This window comes from Muscardinus avellanarius, assembly GCF_963383645.1.
Source record: "Muscardinus avellanarius genome assembly, chromosome: 11".
Taxonomy (NCBI): Eukaryota; Metazoa; Chordata; class Mammalia; order Rodentia; family Gliridae; genus Muscardinus; species Muscardinus avellanarius.
Genome location: NC_137797.1, coordinates 19,495,275 through 19,521,504, shown reverse-complemented (window position 1 = coordinate 19,521,504; position 26,230 = coordinate 19,495,275). Strand labels below are relative to the sequence as shown.

Below are 26,230 nucleotides of genomic sequence, written 5' to 3'. Positions count from 1 at the left end.
CCTAAAAATTAACAACAATAAAAGCAAACAATACAATTTAGAGATAGGTAAAAGACTAACATAAATAATGAATCTCCACAGATAACCAATCTTAGTTGTCTGTTGGATGGAAACTCTTGTTTCTCTGGTTCTGGTGTGTGTTACCTATTTCTTCTTTGTAGTTAATCTCTTGGAGTATTTTCTCTAGTGCTGGTTTTGAAGACATAAATTCCTTCAGTTTCTGTTTGTCATGGAAGCTTCTTATTTCTCCTTCTATTTTGATAGAAAGTTTTGCTGGGTAGGAAATTTTTGGCTGGAAGTTGTTTTCTTTCAGAGTTTGGAATATGTTACTCCAAGCCCTTCTGGCTCTAATGACTTGGTTTGGGAAGTCTGGAGTGATTCTAATTGGTTTGCCTCTGAATGTCACTTAGCCCTTTGTTTTTGTTGCCTTTAATATTCTCTGCTTGGCTTCCACAGTGGTCATTTTGACAATTATGTGGCATGGGGATCCTCTTCTCCGATCCTGTCTAAAGGGAGTTCTATAAGTTTCCTGGACCTGTGTATCAACCTCTTGCTCTATATTTGGAAAATTTTCTGCTATTACTTCCTTGAAGAGATTGTTGATCCCTTTGGTTTCACTTTCTTTTCCCTCCTCTATTCCATTAGGTTAGCTCTCTTAAAATGGGCCCATATTTCTTCAATATCAGATTCCTGCTGTCGGATATTTTTTCTAGATTAGAAACTATGCGTTCATTTTTGGAATGATCATCTTCTAAGAGCGAGATTCTGTTCTCCATGTGGTCTAATTGAATGTTTGTGATTTGAATTGAGACCTTTACTTCATTAATTGCATCCTTTATCTCTTTTTGGCTCTCTCTGAGTTCTTTTCGAAGCACCTCTATTATTTCTACAGTTATTTTCTTGATTTGATCTTCTAGAAATCTCTGATTTTCTGTTTTATCGGGTTCTGATGTTGTGGGGTTGTGGGCATTCATTGCTCCAGTATTATTCCTCTTTCCCATGATTTCGGAAGTTTGTGCCTTCTCTGGGTTCTTCCCTTGGGTCACTATGACTTCACTTAAGGTGTTCTGGATCTCGAGTCAGTAGTATCTCAGACCCCACTACTCCTTTACTGGGTTGTATCACAGAGTCTCCGACCCAGAGAGTCGATAGAGGCTGCTTTAGACTGTGGGGGGTGCCAGGTTGCACGTTCTCCTATGGTGTGATATCTCTGCCACCGCCCCTCCCCCACTGGGTCAAGTCCCAGGGAGTACAGTACTGGGATTTCTCCTCTGTGGCCCGCAATTTGACTCACTGTTCTTGAGTACACAGATGTAGCTGTACTGGACTCGGTGAATTCGCTGCTGCTGCTGCCACCTGTGGCAATATGGCGCCGCTGCTACGCCCTCTGCCATGAGTCTGGCGTATTTCTTCTTGGTTTTGAGTTCCACTCTGAATCCCTGCAGCGTGTGCTGAGCTCAGCCACTGGGAGCTTTAGATGCTCCCTGCGCCGAGAAATCCCACCTGGCTGTTCCGCAGCGGCTCACCTCGGCTTGCTGTAGCCGTCCGGTGAACTCACCGCTGCCGCCGGCAGTAAAGCTCTGCTGCCGCGTCCTCAGGCATGAGGCCGGTGTATCTCCTCTGTGGCTCTGAGCTCTGTTCTCAGTCCGCTCTCTCTCTCTCTGGAGCCTGGTGATTCTTTTGTTTCTCTGGTGATGGTGTTTTCTGGCTATGAAAGGCGCTGATTTTGTGGTAATGGAGATTGGTTGTTAGCGGGGCTCTTAAGCCCATCTTTTCTCGGTTGCCATCATCCCAGAAGTCCAGGATGGTGATTTTTAATAGAATTTTTTTCTATGTGTGTGGTACTGGGCATTCTACTTCTGAGCTACACCTCCAACCCTATTTTATTTTTTTTTTTATTTTGAAATAGAGTTTCACTAAGTCTTGAAAGGGCCTCACCATGTTGTTGAGGCTGGCTGTGAACCTGCAATCCTCCTGCCTCACTAACCCAAGTACTGGGATTGCAAACATGTGTCACCATACCCAGCTTAATTTTTTTTATTTTTAACACACATAAAAGTGTGCATATTTATAGAGAAGAGTGTGATATTTTGATACAGGTACAAAATGTGTAATGATCAAATCAGGGTAATGAACAAAACTGCCATGTCCTTGAACATTTATCATTTCTTTGTGATACAATGATTCAAATTATCCCTTCTAGTTCTTTATAAGATATATTATAATTGCCATGAGCTTTAGTCACCCTACTGTACCTCAGAACATGAGGAGTTAGTCCTCCTATCTGTGTTTTGGTGCCTATTATCTGACCGTTCTCTGTCCCTACTTTCTTCTCCCCTTCCTTGCCTCTAGTGACTACTTTTGTTCTCTTTACTTCTGTGAAATCAACTCTTTCAGCTTCCACACATGAATGAGAACAGACGGTGTTTGATAAACTTTTTAAGTGAAACAGCCTTACAGAAAGTACACAAATTAGAAGTGTACAACTCAATGGGCTTTCTCAAGTGAAAGTACTTGTGTATCCAGCAAGACCATTACCAGCCCTCTAGAAGCTTTCTTGGGGCCCCTTTTCTATTACTGCCCCTCCAAAGGTAACCTCTAAATATTCTTAGCATATAGTTATGTGATCAATAAGATTTGTATAATAAGAAACTTTTTATTTCCCACAGGAAGAATTCAATGGCTGCACTAGCTAGGAATTTGTTTCTTTAAAATTATCACAAATGGTAACAGGGATGGGGAAACAATAGTTTCCTCTTCAATGTGAGCAGCTGTTGTTTGAGATAATATCATCCAGTGGGGATGAAGGTTGTACCCAGTAGAGGTGTCTTATCACAATGATATCAATGAAATAGCTCTCTTTGATTTACTGTAAATAACATACTTACCCATTTGTAAAAAAATTGGGTTATCTTAATCCAAGATATTTTGCAATAATATTTTTGCTACACTAAACCAAACCCCAGTGAGTTCCAGGCTCCTTTGTCCTAATATGCCGCCACCATTCATTGTCCGAGATGAGGCTGGCTATTGTTGACCTTTGGACAGATGCCCTCTGGTCTCTCCTGTCTGGGAGAAGGACCAGCAAATAGTGAATGCCATGATCCAGGCATGTTACTCAATATGTAAAGTTTGCAGAGTTAAATAAAAAATATCTGCTGATTGATTATTGACAATGTGGTAGTGACAAAATATAGATTAAATCCAGTAGATTTCAGAAATCTTTACTATTCAAAAGCATCATCGGTCCACTCTTCCTGCTCATGTCTAGAACTTCAGAGTATTTTCTTCTGGTCCTCTTCCTGTACTCAAGGTAGATCCTTGGGACTTGTCACTATCCTGCCCTTCCCAGCACCACTGCTTTGCTTTCCTGGCCACATCAGCTTCAGAGCCAGAGCAGCCTGCCAGGGTCTGAGCATATACTGGGCATCAACTCTAGCTCTCTAAATTTCCACTCTCTACAGCCTGCCCCGGGTGTCTGTGCACATGAAGAATCAGCTTTACTGAAAGAGCCCAGAGAGTGTGCACGTTAGGGTGGTCCAACTTTGATGCCTTTGATGCTGAATGAAGCACAGCAGGCATCACAAAACTCATTTTCCCCTTCAAACAACAGTCAAGCTGGCTCTCTTTTCTCAGGTAAAAGAGCTTCTGGTGGATAATGAGGCAGCTCAGTATTTTGTGAAACTGCACATCATTGCCGGGCAGATGAGCACAGAGCTTATGAATGACACAGACACCTTCTACACCTTGACTGGGAAGGCAGGGGACATCTTCAACAGCGATAAGGTGAGGATTTCTCTGTTTCACTCCCAGAACTGAAATGTCCACCAAATTAAAGCCCGTACGCTTCTTGTTCTTTCTGCTTGGGATTTGTGAAGGGTTATAAAGAACTTCTTCCTTAATCCTTATTGGTCAAACACCTGCCTAGGTAGGAAGACTAGAGTCAGGAAGAGGGGAGGTGGACTGTCAGGTTCAATTTAGTTTTCAAGGTGACCATCTCTCAACTGCCAGCAGGAATACCAACTGCTGTAGCCTGTTTCTTGGAAGCATCAGCAGGAAGCCCAGTTGGCATTCTTTTTCAAAGGAAATAGGCTGTGTTCGCTTTGGATTGCTGGAGTTGATCCATCTTCTCCAGCTTAGCATTCTGTCTCTTCTAAAGCCATTAGTTCTTGTTTAATTCCCTCCCCCCTTTTACAAATAATTCTTCTTATTTGACCCTATTAGCTAGGGGAGGGGCATGTGATTAATCAACAGACTTGCATGTATGGGATACAGTCTATGCTATTGCCTTTCACCCTGTATCAATAGTCAGTCAATTACTGAGTGTTCTTTCTTTTTTTTTTTCTTTTTCTTTTTTTTTCTTTTTTCTTTTTTTTTTTTTTTGGTGGTACTGGGGTTCCTGGAAGCCCTTCTATCTCCGGGCTACACTCCCAGACCTATTTTTACATTTTTATTTGGAAACAGGGTCTCCTAAGCCAGCGCGCGCGGCTAGCTTCGAACCTGCGCGATCCTCCTGTCTCTGCCTCCCAAGCGCGGGGATTACAAGCGTGCGCCACCACGCCCGGCTACTGAGTGTTCTTTCTATGCTAACACATGAAGACAATCTGTATTCATGCTGTATAAGACTCATAAAAACCCTATTACTGAATTCATCTCATAATCCCTGTTTGTCCTATGGGAAAGTGGGGAGGTCACACAGTAAGTGCCAAAGCCAAGATTCAAATGGAGTCTGCCTCACTCCATGGACCACCACCCTATCCAGGCTGCTGTGTGTGAAGACAGATGGAGAGATGGATGGATGGATGGATGGATGGATGGATGAATGGATTATAGACTGATGAAAGGATAATAAACTGATAGATTCGAAGGTAGGTGGTGGGATAGAGAGTGATAAATATCAAATAATATGATGTAGCTTCCTTCCTCACAAGGACATGCATATATTACCTCATTAATTCATTCAAAAATATTTACTAAGTCAGTAACTTGCAGGAGAAGAAGGAATTAACTTTAGTGTTCATGCAACAAATATTTTTATTGTGCACCTACTCTATGCAACACACTAAAGTCAGTGGTACCTTTACATTAAATTGGATAATCCCATCATTATGGAGCTTGCAGTTTACTGGAAGAAAACATTGCAATGCCCCATCCACATTTTGCATTCAGATTTCAGTAGTAGTTTCATTCCACAGGCTCTATCATTTGCTCTTAGGAAAACTCTGTGAGGTCAACCCAGCAGGTACGTTCATCCTCATATTGGGTTCTGTGACTCACTCAAAATCTCATAGCTGGTAAGTGCCAGGACTTAAGGACTCAGGATTTCTGACTTCCAGTCCAGTGCTCTCTCCTTCCAGAATATTGTGGTAATTTCATTTTATCTTTCTCTGGAATTTTAGGACAACCAACTGAAGCTTAAACTTTATGGAGGCATAAAGAAAGTAAAAATTCTACAGGGAAACATAATTGCTTCCAACGGACTAGTGCACATCCTCGACAGAGCCATGGACAACATAGAGCCCACCTTTGAGAGCAACAAAGAGGTGAGCTGTTTCAGGTCCATGTGATGTCAACCAAACTCCTCTTTCCTTGTTCCCTGGAGAGTCCAGTCCAAGAAGAAAATGTTTAAACAGCCAGTGCAGGGTGCTTCTCCTTCATTTTACTTAAAGGTTCTCAAGGGAGGAGAAGGGAGGATGATTTGTCTGTTGTCAATAGAATCTGAGTATTTCTGCAGAGGAAAAGAAAAGCAGGCAGTTCATGTGTATAGAAAAAAAAATCTGGATTTTATTGTTACCTCTTTTATTGGCAATATCAGATAACTGAGCCCAGTGACCCATCGTTATGAAAATTTAACTCTCCTACTTAATGGAAGAGGGCAATCATTGTCAAGAAATTTATTCCTTTTGGCCTATATGATGATGGTGAAGAGCTGCTTCTGAATGCACGGGCTTGAGCTCCTGTTTAAATAACAATATTAAATTGTTAAATACTTAACAGTGTTAAATAGTATTAAATGACAACAAACATTTGCATAAGTATAAAAGGTGACCAAGTCCCTTTGTGATTGCCCACACACACAAATGCTGTCATTGGCCTCTCAATGTTAAGATTTCTATTTCCTTAACAGTTTATTTATTTTACTGATTTTTAAGCAAAATATCTCTTTTTAGCAAACCATAATGGCAATGCTGCGACGAAGATACAGCAAGTTCAGATCTTTGTTAGAGGTATGTACCTGTCGTAAATTCCTGAGAAATGTTTGCTAAGACCTTTATAAAATGTTCAGGGTTGTCAACTACAAGTGTTTTCTGGACAATTCAAATATTTGTCTGAGATAGCTCACAGACATAAAATTGTGTTTCTCAAACACAGGAAACCAATGTGGGACGTGCCTTAGATGAGGATGGGGTTGGCGGACCATACACCATTTTTGTTCCAAGTAATGAAGCATTGGATAACATGAAGGAAGGCACCCTCGATTACCTCCTTTCTCCAGAGGTACTGTAACCTCCATACTCTGATGTATCCTGTCAGCATCGCTGGCCCAGTCTGTCTATACAGATATAGCTTTTTCTTAATGGGAAGAGCTTTAAAATTAGCACATGCATCACCATTTGCCCTCCCACAACCAAAGCAGACATCACTAATCAATAACAGAACCCTGGAACTACTAGGGTGTGTGGCTTTAGTCTCTTCAATAGAGCTCCCAATCGCTGTTATCATCAGTCAGTTCAACTCAGCACAGGAAATTAAATCTATTGATAATCCTGAGTCTAAATGGGTAGTTTGATTCATCCTGGCTCTTCTAGTGTTTATCAGAGTAAAATCACCAGTTTAAGTTCTCTACAACTCTGAAACCACCTAAAGAAGCCATCCAAGGCCCAAGGCCGGGCCTTGGCTACACTTTCAAAGGAATGCGTGTCATTTTTAGATGCTATAGTCTTTCTTTTCTATTGTTTTCCTCTCTCTCCATGATAATCCTTTCTTTACATATCAGGGGCCTCAGTTCTGCCACATTCCCCTCTAGAAAGGAAACAGTTGACTTTTTTCTATCAGGGTGTAGTGACCAAAACCATTTGAAGTATTTCCTTTCCCAGAAGTAATACCTGTAACCTAAAGAAATATTTTGTTCCTTAGAATGACAAATGATGAAACTCTATGAAAGGCCATAAACTTTGTTCCAGGGCTCTGAAATCAAGACGCCATATTGGCAGTGCCTACAACTTCATACAGATCCCTAATAATTATACAGAATGTGGACTGTGGGGCTGTCCAAGCCTTTTGCAACAGTGTCCCCAACTTTAGTGCAGTTAGGAATCACCTATGGAGCTGGTTAAATAAGCAGGTTCTGAAGTCTTACCCAAGCATTTGACTTCTTAGCATTAAAAAGAGGCCCAGAACCTGCTGGTAAACACCATACTCTCACTCAAGAAGGCCCAAACACACTTGTTTTTGCAAACCTTAAATTTCTTGATTTTTTGTTTTGAAGGTTCACATGGAGACAGTGAATATTCTAGAACATTCTCACATACCTACGAAATAATGGGCCTTTCTGAAAACTCTGAATTTAAAATATACATGTCAGAGGGATAAAACAGAAGGCATTTCTTACACTGCAAACAGATGTTGAACACAAGAAAGAATTTGCTACAGGTTTTCATTGAGAAAACCAGATATCCCCAGGACCTTAAATAGAACGTCACTTAAAGTATATAATTCAAACTCCAGTTTTCTGAAACTTTGCTATTATTGAAAATCTGTGATACTTCCTTTTAGAACTCACACTCCTTGTAAAGTGAGGTTAAAAAAGTAATGTTTCTTTCCTAAGATTCTATGACCTCCATAATGTGACGGATTTTTTTTTCTTGGTGTATTATATTCATATATCATATTGGGGTAAAAAATGTGTGTGTACATACATGTACACATCACTGATTTAACCCCTACCCAATTCCCACCCCATTCTCTCCCCATCCGTCCTTCCCTTGCTTGGCTTAGTGGTTGACTTCGATATGTTTAAGTACATTGTGTGTTTTAGAGATTTTCCTTTTCCCCCCTCCTTTCTCCTCCTTTAGGTTGCCTTGTTTGCTCCTCTATAGGATTTCCTTTTTCATCTAGAGTTCCTCCTATGACCCATTTCTCCCTAACTCTCACATATTAGAGAAAGCATCTGCTTTCTTATTTTTTGTGACTGACTAATCTCACTTAGCATAATGTCCTCCAGTTCCATCCATTTCCCTAAAAATGATGTAACTGGGTTTTTTTTTAATGGCTGAGTAAAATTCCATTGTGTACATATCCCAGAGTTTTGTAACCCATTCATCTGTTGATGGACATCTTGGCTGGTTCCATAGTTTGGCTATGGTGAATTGTGCAGCTATGAACATAGATACGCATGAATTAGTTTGGTAGTTTAATTTCCTATCTTTTGGGTAGATACCCAGAAGTGGTATTGCTGGATCAAATGGTAGATTTGTTCCCATTCTTCTGAGGATTCTTCATACTGTTTTCCAAAGTGGTTGCACTAATTTGCAATCCCACCAACAATGTCTTAGAGTTCCCACTTCTCCACATCCTCACCAGCATCTGTTGTTGTTTGTGTTTTGAATGATTGCCATTCTAGTTGGAGTTAGGTGAAATCTCAGGGTAGTTTTGATTTGTATCTCTCTGATTGCCAGTGATGTTGAGCATTTTTTCATGCATTTTTGGCCATTTGAATTTCTTCTTTTGTGAAGTGTCTATTTAGGTCGTTTGCCCATTTTGTTATTGGATGCTTTGTTTTCTTAGTGTTGAGTTTCTTGAGTTCTCTGTATACTCTAGATATTAGTCCTCTATCAGTGGTGTAGGTGGCAAAAATATTCTCCCATTCTGTTGGCTCTCGACTGAGGTTCTTGATAGTTTCCTTTGCTGAACAGAAGCTCTTCAGTTTCACGCAATCCCATGTATTGATTCACCTTTTAATTTGTTGTGCCTTTGGGGTCTTGTTGAGAAAGTGTTTATCTGTACCTATGTGTTGCAGTGTTGGACCTATGCCCTCTTCAAGGAGCTTCAAGGTCTCTGGTTTGATTTCCAAGTCTTTGATCCATCCTGAATTAACTTTTGTACAGGGTGAGAAAGTGGGGTTAATTTCCAATTTTCTGCATATGGTTAACCAGTTTTGCCAACACCATTTGTTGAACAGGCTATCTTTTCTCCAGTGTATGTTTTTGGCCCCTTTGTCAAAAATCAATTGGCTGAAAGTGTGTGGACTTGTTTCTGGGTCTTCTATTCTGTTCCATTGGTCTATGTATCTGTTTTTTTGCTAGTACCATGCTGTTTTTATTACAATGGCTTTGTAGTATAAAGTCAGGTATTGTGATTCCTCCTACATGGTTTTTGTTGCTGAGAACTACCTTGGCTATTCTGGGGTTTTTGTTATTTATTCCAGATAAATTTAAGGACTGATTTTTCTGTCTGTGAGGAATGATCTTGATAGTTTAATGGGCATTGCATTAAATCTGTAGATCACTTTTGGAAGGATGGCCATTTTAATGATATTTATTCTGCCAATCCATGAACATGGAAGATCCTTTCATCTTCTAAGATCCGCTTCGACTTCTTTTTTCAGTGTTTTATAATTTTCTTTGTAGAGATCTTTTACCTCCTTGGTCAAGTTTATTCCTAAGTATTTTATTTTTTGTGGGAGATCCTGAGAGGAAGTGTTTTCTGAATTTCTTTTTCAGTGGATTTATGGTTGGTATACAGGAAAGCTTCTGGTTTTTTAAGATTGATTTTGTATCCAGATACTTTGCTGAATTTGTGGATCAGTTCTCTAAGCCTTTTGGATGAGTTTGTTGGGTTTTCTAAATATAGTACCATGTCATCTGCAAATAGTGAAAGTTTGAGTTCTTCTTGGATATTTCTAAATAATAATAATAATAATAATAATAATAATAATAGAAGAAGAATTCTAAAGCAACTAATCACTTAAAATAAAAGTCTTAAACTAGGATAGAAAAAAAATTAAATTCCCTACCTTTCTGTCGAGTATCTTTTTTCAGAAAACTCTTCCTTCTCCCAAGTAACTGCTTCTAGTGGAGGCCGGAGCTGGCTCCCCCAGCTCTCAAGGATGGACTGAGTGCATCTCTTTCCAGCTCTGTTCAGCGAGATCACATTGGTAGCTTGACAATCAGCCTTCAATGGGAATATTTACACCATAGAAATTGGCACTGTGCACCGATGCTTCTGGGTTTTCTCCTAGAATATAAAATCTCAGATCTCTGTTCTGAGTGAAAAACTGGCTTTCCTCTTTGGTTTCTATGTGAGAAGCAGAATGAACATTTTTGCCTTCTTCTCTGGGTCAGAACATGTACAGGTTAAAATTTCTCAACCTATGGCAAACTCCTTCGTTCTTCTGAATACCATCTTTTAGCTTGACCTTCAGAAAAGGACCTCAGCTGGAGACATAAAGTCCCCTTCAGCTCTGCCAGTGAAACGGAGAAAATGTTTTCATTGGGATAGCAGTTTCTAATTCTGATTCTGGAATGCTATATTTCCTTAATAGTGTATTTTTCTCCCTGAAGCACAGTTTTGTCTGGAAACCATCCAGTCCCTGCTGAGATCATGGCTACTGATTACAAGCTGCTGTTTATGACTCCATCAGTGAACTAGACAGAAATAAAAGCAAAGAGAACAAGAAACTTGCCTTTCCAAATTCAGATGTCTTGCAAATAAAATAAAGGGAGGCAAACTTTAAGATCATATTAACAAGTTGGGAGAGAACTCTCTCTGCCTCTAGCACCAAAGGACTTATTTGAGGGTTTATTTTTGTTTTTGTTTTGTTTTCATTTTTAACCAAAAACAGCAGCGAGGAGGTGAATGTCCTCATAAGGGAAAAACTGCATGACACCAAAGGTTCTTGGAGCGCAGCATGGAGGCATATGCTGTCTGTTGGGCTGGGTTGGCGCTGTGGCCCCTGGACGGGCACTCGGGGGGAGGCAGTGCTGATGGGTCCCTTTGATTCTTTCATTCTCCCCTTTCTTGAGAAATGGCTAACGCCAATTATTTTGGAGAGCTTAGAAGAGGATTATTTCATTGATAAATTAGTTCCTATAAGATAAGAGGGCTGGAAGGACCCTCTACTGGTCCATTTATTTTGCAGGCAAAACTGAGACTCAGGAGTTAAGTGACTTGCCGAAAGTCACACAGAAAACCAGAATCCGAACTCAAATTTCTAAGGTCCATCTCGGTGCTTTTCCAAGGACAGCTCCCCCTACTTTTTAATTTGGTTGGCACAAATGTTTATGAAGTTCCATAAACTTTTTTTTTTTAAATATGTGCTCCATACTGCACTGACTAGGGACAGGGCAATGATAATCCTGACAGACCCAAGCCTTGGCCTTCCAGGAGTTTGCAGTCCTGTTTGGTCTGACATTTCTCAGCTGTGCCCACATCGCCCTACCCTTTCTGCCAAGAAGCACTGATGGGTGTTAATAGCACCACCTCCTCATAGCAACAGGATGAAGGCTGCGGAGAGCATCCCTTCAGGGCTGGCTAACAGTGCCAACCTCAGCACTCGTGCCGCTAATCCTGCCCTGCACCTGACGCCACTGGGTTGTAGATGTGACAGCTTTGTCATTTATCCGCTACTCATACACTTTTGAAAGCAAATAAAGCTGTTAGGACAACAGGTGGAAACCATACCAGACAAACCAGGGCATGTGGCCACACTACGCACAGGCAGCTCCCCTGAAGAGTGTGACTGAGGCCAAAGGCAGAGGCTGCGGGGGAGCTCAGGAGGAGTAGGGCTTGCTTTGAGCCTGAGCCTTCATGGTGCTAGATCTGTCCAGAGAAGGCCGCCCTCTTGGCGGCTGTTTGACTCTTAATTCGTGTCCCTTCCCCTTTCCAAGCCAGAGTGACCGCGCCGGGCCACTTGATAGCACAACTGGACGACTGTGAAGCCGGGGACTCAGCTGCTAGAGCAAGACATGCTGTCGTGGCTCCCACTGCCATCCGTGCTCCCCACGCTCCTCCCCTCTGCAGCATCCCTCCAGGGCCCGCTATGGGGATCGCTTATCCTGCTGGGTCTCCTCCTTGTGCCCAGGACCCTCTCTTTTCCCCACTGCTGCTTCAGTTTCCTGAAGCATGTGAGACCTTGGAAGGGGCTTTGAAGGACAAATGACCTCCTGGTGGGCGAGAAAGATGAGCGAGGACCCTGGGGCTGTATATTCCCAAGGGACCAGCATGGGGCCTGACCAGCGGGTGTTTATTTATGGAGCAAGTGACACAGAATCATAAATGGAGGCTGGCTCAGAAAATCTAGAACATCACCTTAGACATACAGAACAGTAAGGAACTAAGTGACCAAGAGGAGCTCTGCCTAATTCTTACGCTCACAGCCTGAGTTCGTGGCACGACCTCGAACGTGTCTTTGAAACTCAGTGTTATCACACATAACATGGGTCAGTGCTCCCTTTTCACAGGGATGCTGGGAGGACTCCATGAACTGTGCATTATGTTATATTTTCAAAACTGCCCCTATCAGAGGATGACCATCTGGTGAATGTTAGCTCTTTGGGGGATGGGGTTTTCTCATCCTGGATTCCCCAATAAAGAGGCTAGACATCCTTTACTTTTATGGTTGAATGTCAAAATATTCAAAAGATCCCTAGAAGAGTGTGGGTGTAGTGTTTTCTTTGACAAAAGAAATGTTTTTGGTTCCTTCACAGGGCTCTCGGAAACTTCTGGAACTCGTCAGATACCACGTTGTCCCCTTTACCCAGGTCAGCCCCGCTCTTCCTGCTGTTTCCCCCTCTTCTAAGATATCTGACCCTAGTCTTCGGTTCTAATATTGTGGTCCCAGAGAACTGGTGACATTTGTTCTTTAGCTCTGAGTGAACCATCGGCCGTGAACAATGAATCCAATCACAAAGCAATCTTCCGAGCCACAAAAACACGTGCCATCAAAGCCCCCGTTATTTATTTCATAGACTTTCAAGATTTTTTTTTTCCTAGTAGGAACTGTAAGAAGTCAGGACTCTGGGCACTGCTCCAAGTGTTCCCATTGCCCCTTCTTGTTGCAGCTCCAGGTGGCGACTCTCATCGCCACCCCTCACATCAGGAGCTTGGCCAACCAGATCATCCGGTTCAACACCACCAGCAACGTAAGTGGTGGGCCTGCCGCGGCTCGCGCTGGCGGCCAGCTCCTCCTGCCTCTGCACCGCCTCCCGGGCTCAGTTCTTTATGACGACGTTGCTCACTCCGTTAACTCCTTTTGGCAAATTTGTGCTGAGCATCTAACTGCCTGTACCGGAGACCAGGAATAAAGCAGAGAAAAGGACACTGCTGTCCAGCAGGAGAAATAGCCTTTAAACAACTCATGAGACGAGCAGTAAATGGCTTATTTGCAGCTGCAGAAGGTTCCAGGCAAGGGAAGCTCAGGGGCTGAGAAAGCCCAGGGCAGCAGGAGCCCTCCTGCAGGTCGGGAGGTCCTCAGGAAGGGCTGATTCTCTCTACATGCCTTGGAGGAAAGTAGAATGAACTTGACCAAGAAGAAGCAAGTTCCCATGGGAAGGGAGAGCGTGTGCAAAGGCCCTGAGGTGGAAGTAGCGGGAGTGATTTAAGAGACTCAAACAAGGCAGTATTAAGTCAGCCAACTCTTTGAGGTTGTAATGTCTGCAAAGTCTGACATTTTAGAGACATGGTTTCCTGCTGATTCACCGTTGATGGTGATCACAGTGGTCTCATCCATTCAATAAATATCTTTCAAGTGCTAGCTAGGTGCACTGTGGGTCCCAAAGATACATCAGTGAATTAACAAAGTTTCCTGGTTGCATGGAATCAGGAAATAGGGAGATAGACAGTAAAGAAGTTAAGTACAGCATGTCATAGAGATAAAGGGAGAACATGGCAAAGCGGGGAATAGGAGGGAAAGTGGGGGACAGACTAGGTAAAGTGCCCTATAGTCCTCACAAAGAAGTCCTGAAGTCCTGAGCCGAGCCTTGAAGGAAATGGGGGACAGAGTAGGATGGAGGAAAGAATGTTCCAGAGGCAGGAGGAAGCAGACAGCACAGAACCAAAGGCGAGGAGCACGCCTAAGCTGTCTGAGGAACAGCAAGAGCTGGGTGGAACAGAGGGGAAGAGAGGGGAGAGGAGGGGAAGAGAAGGGAGGGGTGGGGAGGGGAGGGGAGGGGAGAGGAAGGGAGGGGAGGAGAGGGAAAGGGAAGAGAAGGGAGGGGAGAGGAGGAGAGGGGAGGAGTGAGGAGGAGAGGGGAGGGGAGGGGAAGAGAAGGTAGGGGTAGGGAGGAGAGGGGAGGGGTGGGGAGGGGAGGGGAGAGGAGTTGGGGAGGGCCAGGCCTTCCAAGAGAGGAGGCGGGTCAGCCAGGTCTGGGTATGAATGTAGGTTCTTACTCCTAATGGGAGGAGAAGCACAGAGGAACATCATCAGATGCATATTTTGAGAGACTGCCTTAAAGATTTGACTGCAATAGTCCAGTAAAGACTGGGGTGGCTTGGACCAGGGCAGAAGCAGTGCGGTGGTGAGGAGTGGCTGCACCCTGAATGCATCCTGAAGGTACGCCCAGCCACGTGTGCCAATGAATTGGATGGAGATAAAGACGGAGAAAACCAAGGGTCACCCCTGGGGTTTTGACCTGAGCCGTTTATGAAGGATGAAGTTGCCGTTTATCCTGCCAGGGGGAGCAGGTTTGGGGAGAACAGAGACCAGAATCTTTGCTAATTTGTGCATTTTCTGCTCCCCACCCTCAAACCCAGGTAGAAACTTATATACTTGCTTGACAATACATCCCCAGTGCCCAAAACAGTACTAGTTCAAGGTCAATAAATGCATCTGAATGAGTGGATCCTCCTTTCACCACAGAAGGGGAAAACACTTTGCCCAAAGCATAGAGCAGGAATCCCTCTGCCCTAGACCAGTGCCTGAATGGATCGTTCTGGAAGGGGATTCCTGCCCAGTGTCAGTTTGAGAATTCACTTAACAAGCTGGGCATGGTGGTGCATGCATGTAATCCCAGTACTTGGGATGCTGAGACAGGAGGATTACAGGTTGGAGGCCAGCCTCTGCAACTTAGCAAGATTCAGCAATCTAGTAGACCCTGTTCCAAACAAAAAATAAGAAGGGCCAAGGAGTAGTTTGTCAGCAGAATGCCCCTGAGTTCAATCTTCAGTGCCACAAAAAAAAAAAAATTCACTTAACAGATTCAGTTGCTTCCTATCAGCTGACTCCTCTGATAGCGACCTTCCTGCAGAGAAAAGTTAGGTGACCTCGAGGGCTTTGTCATGAGGTTACATCCTTCCCATCCTCCTGAGGACAGCAGGCACTGCAGTACAGAATAAAAGATTCTCTCTCACTGCTCTTCAGGGACAGATTCTGGCAAATGATGTGGCCCTGGAAGAAATTGAGGTCAGTGCCAAAAATGGCCAAATTTACACACTGACCGGAGTTCTCATTCCTCCCTCCATCGTCCCGATTCTGCCCCATCGATGCGACGAAACCAAGAGAGAAATGAAACTGGTAAGAAGACTGGGGGAGCGGAGAATCCAGGCCCAAGGAGCCAACCATGTCCCACGCCCAACTCTGAACAACTGATTAGGAACTTTTGAGATAGCAGCCCTGTCCCCGAGGGCTTTCTGTCCCCAGGAAGAAGCGGGTGAAAAGTCCCAGCTCTTCAACTGTGAACCAAGGTTCCAGGCGAGATTCCCATGATCCCTGCTGCCCAGGTGTGTCGGGATCAGATGGCTGCAGCAGTCTTGACTTTATTTGGCTTACAGCTGCATCTCTACCTCCATCTTCAAGTGGCCTTCCAAACTGCCGTGTCTTCCCTGTTAGAAGGACGCCAGCCTGTTAGAATTTAGACCAGCCTAACTCAGTGTAGCCGCATCTTAGCCTAACTACTTACCACTGTAAAGACTCTATTTCTAGCCATGAGTGGTAGCTCATGCCTATAATCCTAGTGCTTGGGAGGCTGAAGCAGGAGGACTGCAGGTTCAAGGTCAGCCTCAGCAATGTAGGGAGGCTCTCAGCAGCTTTAGTGAGACCCTGATTCAAAATAAAAACTAAAACAGGGCTTGGGGTGCAGTTCAGAGGTAGAATGACCCTGGGTTCAACCCCCAGTAACACACACACACACACACACACACACACACACACACACACACAGCTCTATTTCTAAGTAAGGTCACATTCTGCACTTTTGGAGGGATATGAATTTCAAAGAGATGGTAGTCAATCTACTACACCACACCCTTGGGGATGATGGTTGATTGGGGTTTCTTTCCCCCATGGGACTCAGGACCAGCCTCCTACCTCTTCCTCATGCCCTGGTCACTGAGGACCACCCTGTTCCTGGCCCATAACTGCACTTTCTCTAAGAGGGACTTAAACTTTCTTCCCAGATGCTCTGGTCTAATGAATCAACTCTCCTTCTACATTTCTTTTCAAATATCAGACTTTCTGTTTCTCTATGAGCTTCTATAACCTTTAATGGTTTTTTCTGTTTCCACAGCAACCCTTGGGGCTCAGCTAGTTTTAATAAAAGCAGTCAAATTCCAATATTGGTCTACAGGCAATCTTTTAAGTTCCTGTGGAAACCATAAGCCCCAAATTTCAGCAATAATAGATCTGGGTCTTTCTTTTCAGGACACTTTGCGAATACATCAAAGACTACTACAATGTCTTTAGAACCAGGCATTGAACAAGGAAAAATGGATGGCCTCATTTAAAAAAAAAGTCTTAGCACATGGCACATGATTGTGGCTGACCTTTTGATTTTAGATTTCTTTTTTATTTTGGTACTGGAGATTGAACCCAGGAGCATTCCATCTTCAAGCTATATTCTCATCCCTTTTTTATTTTGTAGTTTGAAATGGGGGTCTTACTAAGATGCTGAGGCTATCCTCCAACTTGCAATCCTCCCATCTCAGCCTTACAAGTACTGGGATTACAGGCATGTGCCACCATGCCCAGCTGGAGTTCTTAATTGATGTAAGGAATCTGATAGGTTTTAGGCTACTGAGCATCTCCTGTGCCAATAAGATGCCACCCTGGGAATTTTACCCCATTTTGACCAACCCCTTTTTTATTTTTTTCAGATCTAGGGATGGAACCCAGGGGCATTTGAACTTTGAGCTATGCCCCTTGCCCTATTTTTAATTATTTTTGAAACAGGGTCTCACTAAGTAGCTGAGACTGTCCGCGAACCACCATCCTCTGTTCTCAGCCTCCAGAATGCTGGGATTACAAGTGTGCACCACCACACCCGGCAATCACCCCCTTTTTAAGAGGGGTAGAAACAAGGCCACTTTCCCAGCCAGTGCCTGAGAGTGATTCTGTTTGGTTCATTCTTTGGAAACAAGCAATGGCAGGTGCCTCACCTGGCTTAGATCTGGGTGAGGATCAAAACAGGCCAGAGTGGTCCCACAGCCTAACCCAGACATCAGGAAGAGGATGGGCGTCAGCAACTCCAGGTGCTCTCCAGAGCTCCCGTCCCAGGAAAGGATGTGGGGGGGGATGAGGGCAGTCCCACCTGCCCTTCTCATTATGAGGCTGTTCTGTTTCACATTGTTCAAAGAGCTTATTCTCCATCTCCCTAAAAGACAGAATCAAGGTGTGGGTTTGAGCTGCAATCCCAAGAGCTGTAGTTAAAAAGGGGAAAATTCTCTGCCTTAGAATGAGGTCTCCCTATCATTTACTCTTGTCTCCAGGATCAACACCAATTCTATTTGCTCTGCTTAGTTTGGAATGGCTTTAGCTGTTAAAAATCCAAATAGTGCCGGGCGTGGTGGCACACACTTGTAATCCCCGCGCTTGGGAGGCAGAGACAGGAGGATTGCGCAGGTTCAAAGCCAGCCGCACTGGCTTAAGAGACCCTGTTTCCAAGTTAAAAAGTATAAAAATTGGTCTGGGAGTGTAGCCTGGAGATACAAAGGTTTCCAGGAACCCCAGTACCACACACACACACACACACACACACACACACACACACACACTCCAAATAGATTTTTCCAGAAAGTATGTGCTTAAGATTAGCCAGAGCAGGAACAGCCGGAACCTCCTAAAAGTCTGTTTTCACCAGGTTGAACTCATGGCTGCCTTCAGACGTGTGTTTGGACTTCAGAGGTTTAATAAATAACACACTGTACTAGCATGGGACGATGCAGGAAACAGAATGTATCTGAAATGGTTTAAATAAAGAGATTTCAGTAAAGAGTCTACTGCAGAGGTGTGGGCGGGGGTAAGCGCACAAGCTATGCTGGGGCATCCAGGGAGAATGATAGGTCACCATTGCCACTGGGAGACCAAAGAGCCCGGGGTCAGGTACAGAGTTCTTTGAACCCAGCGAGAGTAGGCAGAGTAGAGCATGGCATCGTCAGAATCATAGGGATGGTGACAGAGTGGAGGAAGCAGGAAAGACATTCTTGCCCTTGCTTTTCTCCTCTCGCCAACATCCTGCCAGTCTCTCCCATTGGCAAAGCCCACTGGAAGCTGGCAAGGAAGGGCAAGACCATTTTTGGTGGTCAAACTTGCTGAGGCAGAGAAGATCAGAGAAGAGATCTGAAAAGCTCTGGAGGCCTCCACCACGGACCATCCCTCCTGAATTCAGAACCAATGGAGGAGAATCCTGAAGACTGAAAAGCAGAGGGCTGTGGTCCAGCATTAGCACTGCTAAGCCTCAACTCCGTTGCCAGTGGTAACATTTTGTCCCTGGTACCGGTGGACAGGTAGACGCTGTAGTGTCCCCTCAGGAGCAGGTGCCTTCCTGTGTGCAGGGAGATCAGAAAACTGAGGCCGGAGGACCCCCCCCACGAGGAGGGAGGCCTGAGTCCAGGGACGGAGGATGCTGGGACAGACCTGCCATCTTTCCTTCCAGGGCTCCTGTGTGAGCTGTTCCTTGGTGTACCGGAGCAAATGTCCCGCTGATGCCGAGCCCACGGTGAGTGAGACAGCCCCATACACCACAGGTCACCAATACAATCCTGCTGGTGTGGTTTCTCGTCTTTTCTCTCTCCTTCTTCAAATGGCATTAATGTGACTGGGGTAAGAGAATGTTAGTTCCAGGCCTGCTGTATGGAGGGGAAATGAGAAGACACCGTACAGATGTGTGTTTGAGTCCCAGCTCCTTCACCCTAGGCAAGTTGTTTAACCTTCTTACTCTAGTTTTTTTTTTTTTTTAATCTTTAAATAATACTAACTATAGCATTTGCAAAAATTAAATCCAAGCACAGGACCAAAATCGAATAGTCTCTCAGTAAAGGTCCCCTCTACCCCTCCCTCTTGAATAAAATCCAAGCTGGATTCCCAAGTCTCCTCCTGGAGAAAAATGTTAAAAATATCAGGAAGCCGAGGGTGGTGGCGCACGCTTGTAGTCCCCGCGCTTGGGAGGTGGAGACAGGAGGATCGCGCAGGTTCGAAGCCAGCCGCGCTGGCATAAGAGACCCTGTTTCAAAAATATATTTTAAAAAATAGGTCTGGGAGTGTAGCACAGAGGTAAAAAGGAACCCCAGTACCACCAATATATATATATATATATATATATATATATATATATATATATATATATAGTCAGGAAGTGTACACAGTCTCAGTTAAACAAGAAGAATAAGTTCCAGCGTAGGCAGAGCATGGTAACTACAGTTAATACTAATTAACTATGTATTCCAAGATTAAGAATAGATTTTTAATGTTCTCCCCACAAAAAAATAAGCACGTGAGGTGATATGTTAGTTTGATTTAATCATTCTACAATGTGTACCTATGGAGTAATATTATACTGTACCCCATAAGGGTTCATATATATAGTCAGTTTTAAATAATGTAAATATCAGGAAAATGACAAACTACACATTTTTTGAAGACTGATCATATGTTAGACACAGTGCTTGGTCTGGGGACGTAGAGATGAATAGAATATAGTTTTGTTTTCATCTTGTGTTCAATCTAAAAAGAAAAACAGTTTTACAACTATCTCCAACTCACACGCCAAGTATTGCACTGTTGGCAAAAACAAAGTGTTCTCAGGTAGAAATGATGATAGAAATTTCTGCCTATGAGTTCATTATCAGAGAGAATTTCCCAACCAGAAGGTTCCCTCAGCACTAGACTAGATCATGATCAGAGGTGACGAGCTCTTCAATGTAATACTATTGTGATGTATTTAATAAGCCAAGCATTAAAATTAAGTAGGCACAGGTGTTCATTTATTTTGCTTAATGAAGCCCTCACCCCTGAGTCCTTTGGGTGTCATGGACCAGGGGACAGGAGAGGGAGGAGAAGAAGAAATTGTGTTGGCTGGTGTCACAGTGGTCACTGTGTCCCAAGCCCTGTTCTAAATGCTCTCCGCAGCCCCACTAGAAGGTAGGCCTGTCATCCACACCAGCTCTGCATGCCTGGGAGCCAAGGCAAGGAGACAAAATACTTTCTGAAGGTTACCCCGCTGACAGATAGCACAGCCATGACCTGGTCTGTGTGCCAACCATCATCCTGATTGCCTTGGCCCAGGGAAGAAGAGAAAAAGAGGACAGAAAGGGGAACGTGGCATGTGGGGGTGGGAGCCAAGAGGGCCCCCAAACAGCCCCTCCCACCATGCCATGATCCACACCTGGTTATTATCCTGCAGCCCCCAAGAGCACTGGAGCGTCCCTTCTCCAGTGACCTCAGAATTCCTTCATAGCTACAACTACAGAATTTTATATCCGTGAAGGTCCCATCACGCTCTTCTTCAGCAAGAGCCTATGAGTAAGGGGTAAGCTTGACCTAATCATTTGAGTCAGGAACTAAATTCTTAGGAGAAAACACGGTATCAGCTTGATTGTCCCATTTCCCAGGTTGGGCGGCTGAGACCTGCAGAGTCTAAACAGTTTTCCTGCAATACTAAAGTTAGTAGGTTGGAAGACTCGTTCTCCAGATCTGATGCTGATTAGTTTTACTTGGAGGAATAAATGAGTGGCTTAATCTGTGAGGTCCCCCGTTTTCCTATCTATAAAAAAGGCATGAAAACATCCACATGGGGTTGATGATGATGAACCTGTCTGGCCTGTTGCAAGTTCTCAGTTAGTGGTGGTAGTTCTGGACGATTATGAGCAGGTACTGAAGTTAACGAATAGAGTGAAGAGTGCGTGTAAAACTGCCCCCATTCCTAAGAGCAAAGCCTCAGACTGCTGCTCTTTTGCTTAGTGGATCATTCCACAAAGTAGAGCTAGGCTCTGCCTACACTGGCTCCAGGATGTTTATATAGAAGAGAGCTTACAGATGGCTAGATTAGAGGAGGCCAGGCCACATCCGAGATGAACCAGAGAGTGTTCCCTGACCACTTAGAGATGTCTGATACAGCACAAAAGGAGGCATAAAGATACATGTGGCATGAATTGTGCAAACCCTGGGCTATTTTCTACCAAGGAGGCTGGCCCAATGAGAGCGGCCAAGCTCTGACTTGGCCCCAGGTGTGCTGGTGTGGCCTGTGCTCCGGCACCCGCAGTATGATGAAACAGGCCAGCTGTGGGATGCCCGGGGGCCTGGGTACGTGCACTGACATGCAGGTGCTCGCTGGCTCTCTTCCAGGCACTCTTCACACACAGATGTGTCTACAGTAGCAGGACAAGGAGCAGCCTCAAGAGTGGCTGTGCCCGCTATTGCAACGTCACTGTAAAGGTAAGGCGTGTGTTGCCCGACCCCACCCAGAACACCACAGGGTAGGAGGCAGCTCCAAGGCCACATGCTTGGGCCCCGGGGTCTGCCTGGTCACGGGTGGCCGTTAGGGCTTAGCAATGTCTTCCTGCAGGGGAAATCAAAGAGTGGAATCTATTTATGGAAACGAGGTCAGCCTTTCCCTGTATCATACCTCCCTGGGTCCCCATCCCTCTTAACACAGAGCCCACACTGCTGACAGTTTCTCGGGTTGGCCACCCTCTGCCCCAGTCTTCGACCTGTCTCTTGCCATGCTCCTACCCCAGAGCATACACATTTGTCAATCCCTCCCTCGGAATTCTCTTCCAGGTTTTCTGGGTCTAAGTCATCTTTCAAGTCTCCATTTTACATCTCCTCTGTCACTAACTGGATCCCTGGCACCTCGCCAGTCTCCCCTGAACTCTGCCTGTCACCAATTGACTTCAGTGCCTTATTTTCCCAGCACTCACCATTCCCTGAAAGACCATCTTCTACTTGTTTATTTTTAATTTCCATATGAGCTGGGCATGGTGGCACATGCTTGTAATCCCAGTACTTGGGAGGCTGAGACAGGAGAATCACAGGTTTGAAGCCAGCCTTGGCAATTTATTGAGACTGTTTCAAAATAAAAAGTAAAAATCAGGCTGGGGTATAGAAAGCCCCTGGGTGCAATCCCACTAACACACACACACACACACACACACACACACACACACACCAGTAAAGACTCTTCCCTGACTAGCACAAAGATGCCATGAATGTGAGCTGTCCTCTGTCTTATTCATGGTGTCAGAGCGAGGCTGGGCCCCTGCAGGTGCTTGGTAGGCTTTTGGTGACCAGCTGGCTGAGCACTAGCCATGCCTCCATGTGCAAAAGAAAAAGGCAAACTCATAAGAAGGGGCTGATATTATTTATTACAGTACCAAAAATTACAATATATCTCCCTGGAAGAACCAAGGAATCTTCTTGAGGTTTCAAAGGACAATGTGCTTCTTGTTTCTCAGATACCAAGGTGCTGCAAAGGCTTCTATGGGCCCGACTGCAACCCATGTCCAGGAGGATTCTCGAAGCCATGCTCGGGGAATGGGCAGGTGAGAGGAATCCCGGTGCTCACTGGTCCATGATAGCTGAAGAATGACTTGACTTTCTTAAGTCCAGTCCCACGGTAATTTTTAAAACTGCTAAAAGAACACAATGCTTGTCATTATTCCCAGATAATTAAAAAAAAATGGGTCGGTTACTAAAAGAACCAAAGGTGTCTGCCGTTGTAGGAATCTTGTTCTGGGGGTCAAGGGGCAGGGGAAGCCTGTGTGTGGCTTCCCATTACCCCTGCAGGACCTTGGGTTAGTCATCAGGGCTCTCCAAACTTCACTTTGCTCTGGTGACATATATCAGGATCTGAGATCTTATGAACTAAAAAAATGAATTGATAATGCTACCCAGTGGTTGCTTTTCAAAACCCATCTGCAAAGCCTAGTGAAATATAAAGGCCAAAACTTAACCTATTTGGCTTGGAGGCCAGAGCTAAACAAAGGAAGGTAAAAGTAGCCATGAGTCATAGGGGAAAATTATAGACCCGGGCATTAGATAGATATATGTCTAAGATATCGCTCTCTCAAGAGGAAAGGAGAGTCATACAACCGTGAGTAGAGACCTTACTGATGCTAATGGCGGTGGCCAGGTGGTGAGGAGGGCAGTCCACGCCCACTCTGCTGATCAATACAAAGAGGGGCAGATGGGAGGCAAACAGGTTCAAAGAGAGTGGACATTGCAATTTGAAGTCACAGAGCTGGGAAAGTCCAATGCAGAGAGAGAAGGCCAGGTGCCCATCCAATGGCGGCCATCTCATCAGCACCATTGATAAAACATTGTGTGGTTTCTGGTTCCCCAGTATTGTTTCCTCTTGAAGGACATCCCTTAAAATTCTAAATCCTGGCATAGATCCCCAAGCCCGTAACTGCTTTTGCATCCTACGTGATACCAAGATGCCTCCACTTCCCACAAAGAGTCCCAAAGAGTCAAGGGGGATTGAGCCCAGGTTCAAAGTCAGACCGCGAAACCAGCACGTCTGCGACTCCTTGGCGCATGTCCTGACGGCTTTACTCCGCTCCAGTGTGCAGATGGCAGCAGCGGCAACGGGACGTGCATTTGCGATGACGGCTTCCAAGGCTCCCGGTGTCAGTTCTGCTCAGACCCCAACAAATACGGACCTCGGTGTGACAAAAGTAAGCGGTGCTTCTGAAGCTGCCTTCCAGGGGCGCCCCTCCACTGGGCACGCTGATGGCCAAGCCCGGCGTCTTGTGACTACTTAGCCCGCAACCTGTCACCACCATAGGGCATCTCCTGAGCACTGCTCCTCAAACAGTAGTACACGCCAGATAGCTGGGCAGAGTCCTGACTCATCAGGTCTGGGAAGGAGCCTGAGAACTTGCATTTCCAACAAGATCTCAGGGCGTGTGACAGTGCTGACCCCTGAAAATTACTATCCACACCTCTGAAGTGACAGTGAGCCCATATTAAGAAAGAGACGTGCTTTCTGGCTTTTTTTTTTTTTTCCAGTACTGGGGATGGAACCCAGGGGAATTCTACCTCTGAGCTACACACCCAGCCCTATTTTTTACTCTTTATTTTTTTGAAACAGAGTCTCACTGAGTTGCAAAGGGCCTCACTAAATAGCTGAGGCTGCCTGCGAACCGCCATCCTCCAGTCTCAGCCTTCCAAATGCTGGGATTACAAACGTGCGCCACCACACCCGGGTGCTTCCTGGCTGTCTTTCATCAGCACCTCTATTTGCAAGATGTATGATCTTGGGCGAGGTACTCAGCCTCTCTAAGCCACAGCTTCTTCTTCATCTATAAAGTAAGGATGATAATATTAGCAACTACCTCATAGGGTTGGTAGAGGTCACAAATGGAAAGCCCTTCCCTTAGAACAATACTTTCCTCACAGAGCATGCACTGCAAATATAGCTCCTATCTCTAATTGTCATTGCTATTGTTTTTATTCTAGATGCAGTGACATAGATATCAAGAAGCTTGCAGAAAGTTCTCACAGCAACAGGCATTGAAAAATTAGATAGAGAGTCTTCATAGGCCGGGCGTGGTGGCGCACGCTGGTAATCCCAGCATTCAGGAGGCAGAGACCGGAGGATCGCAGTTCACAGATAGCCTCAGCTACTTAGCAAGGCCCTTCGCAACTCAGTAAGACCCTGTTTCAAAATTAAAAGGACTAAAAAAATAGGGCTGAGGGATGTAGCTCGGCGGTACAATGCCCTGGGTTTCATCCCCAGTACTGCAAAAAAAAAAAAATAGTCTTCATAAATGCATTTGGTGTCTAAGATGGCATCCTGGGTATATTTAAATATATCTCTTTTCAGATATACATCTAAACTAAGATTAGAATTAATGAGAGAGTAAAATGAATAGATAAGAACTTCCTGTGGCATCAGATCAACTGGAAGTTAAATTCTGACCCCACAATTTACTGGCATGACCCAAAAAAAGTCTCTCAATTTCTTTATGTTTAAAATATTGGTACGGTTGACCCTCAGTGTCCTTGGGGGATCAGTTTCAGGCCCTTCCTCCCTTTCCCAACCCTGTGAATAATATAATCTGCAGATGTTCAAGTTCCTTCTGTGAGGTGCCATAGTATTTCCTTATAGCCTATGCATATCTTCCAATACTCTAAATCATCTCTAGATAACTTATAAAACCAAATACAATGTAAATAGCTGTTATCTTGTATTGTTCAGGAGCTAATAGCAAGGGGAAAGGTCTGTCTACATTCAGGTCATTTGCAGGTGTTTTAGAATGTTTTCACTGCAAGGTTCATTGAGTACAAGGGTGCAGAACCCCAGGGTTGTTTCAATGGTTGCTGAGAAGATTAAGTGAGATCATAATTTGGGAGCACCTAACACAGAGCTTGCACCACATTAATAATCAGGAAAGAAAGCCACACCTGTTACCGTGACAACCAGCTCCACGCACCAGACACCAAATACACCACCCTTCCCAGCTCTTGCCTTGTTTGATCGTCTTGAATGACCTTAAGATGGACAGAAACTGGACCACAGCAGGGCCAGGGATGCTGAGACTTAGCCTTTTGTTCTTTTTGCCAACTAGGACTTTCGAGACCAGAAGAAAAAGAAAAGAGGTTTATTCAAGGCCTGACAATGTTGTCATTAGTCTCAGGCCCTGGAACAGGATGCAGAACCTGGTGCGGGGTAATGATAGCCTTCTGGTTCCAGCGCCTCTCATCCTAGGTCTGTGTCTGCCACAATCACACCTCAGGGTCTTGTTCCTTGCAAATTAAGTCCTGGTTTACTTAAGATTTTTTTAAAAATTCTTGTTTTGTTTTGAGTAAGTCCAGCTGGGATTTTCCAGAGCCCCTCAATCGTGTTTGCCTTCTCTCTCTGATTCCTGTTCTATCACACCCTCCCGGGGAAGAGCCTCAGAGGCCTTCATCTACAATCCCATCTGGAGCCCCACATCCTTGTCACCTTCCTTTGAGACCCTCCGTGTCCCTCCTCACTCACAGCACAGGTGCCTGAATCGGATGATACTGCACCACTGC

At 44.7% G+C, this 26,230-nt stretch overlaps 1 protein-coding gene across 1 annotated transcript in view; it reads left to right on the top strand.

The window, feature by feature from the left end:
- Window positions 1–26,230, top strand: part of STAB2 (stabilin 2) — a gene marked incomplete at both ends in the record, with an annotated part of 163,727 nt that overhangs the window by 47,918 nt on the left and 89,579 nt on the right. The window contains 11 exons of the mRNA XM_080704808.1: window positions 3,637–3,786; window positions 5,400–5,543; window positions 6,171–6,227; window positions 6,373–6,498; window positions 12,708–12,761; window positions 13,062–13,142; window positions 15,359–15,511; window positions 18,867–18,929; window positions 21,554–21,643; window positions 22,663–22,749; window positions 23,772–23,883. Coding sequence (XP_080560934.1) covers window positions 3,637–3,786; window positions 5,400–5,543; window positions 6,171–6,227; window positions 6,373–6,498; window positions 12,708–12,761; window positions 13,062–13,142; window positions 15,359–15,511; window positions 18,867–18,929; window positions 21,554–21,643; window positions 22,663–22,749; window positions 23,772–23,883 — 1,117 coding nt within the window. The remainder of the gene's footprint in view (window positions 1–3,636; window positions 3,787–5,399; window positions 5,544–6,170; window positions 6,228–6,372; window positions 6,499–12,707; window positions 12,762–13,061; window positions 13,143–15,358; window positions 15,512–18,866; window positions 18,930–21,553; window positions 21,644–22,662; window positions 22,750–23,771; window positions 23,884–26,230) is intronic.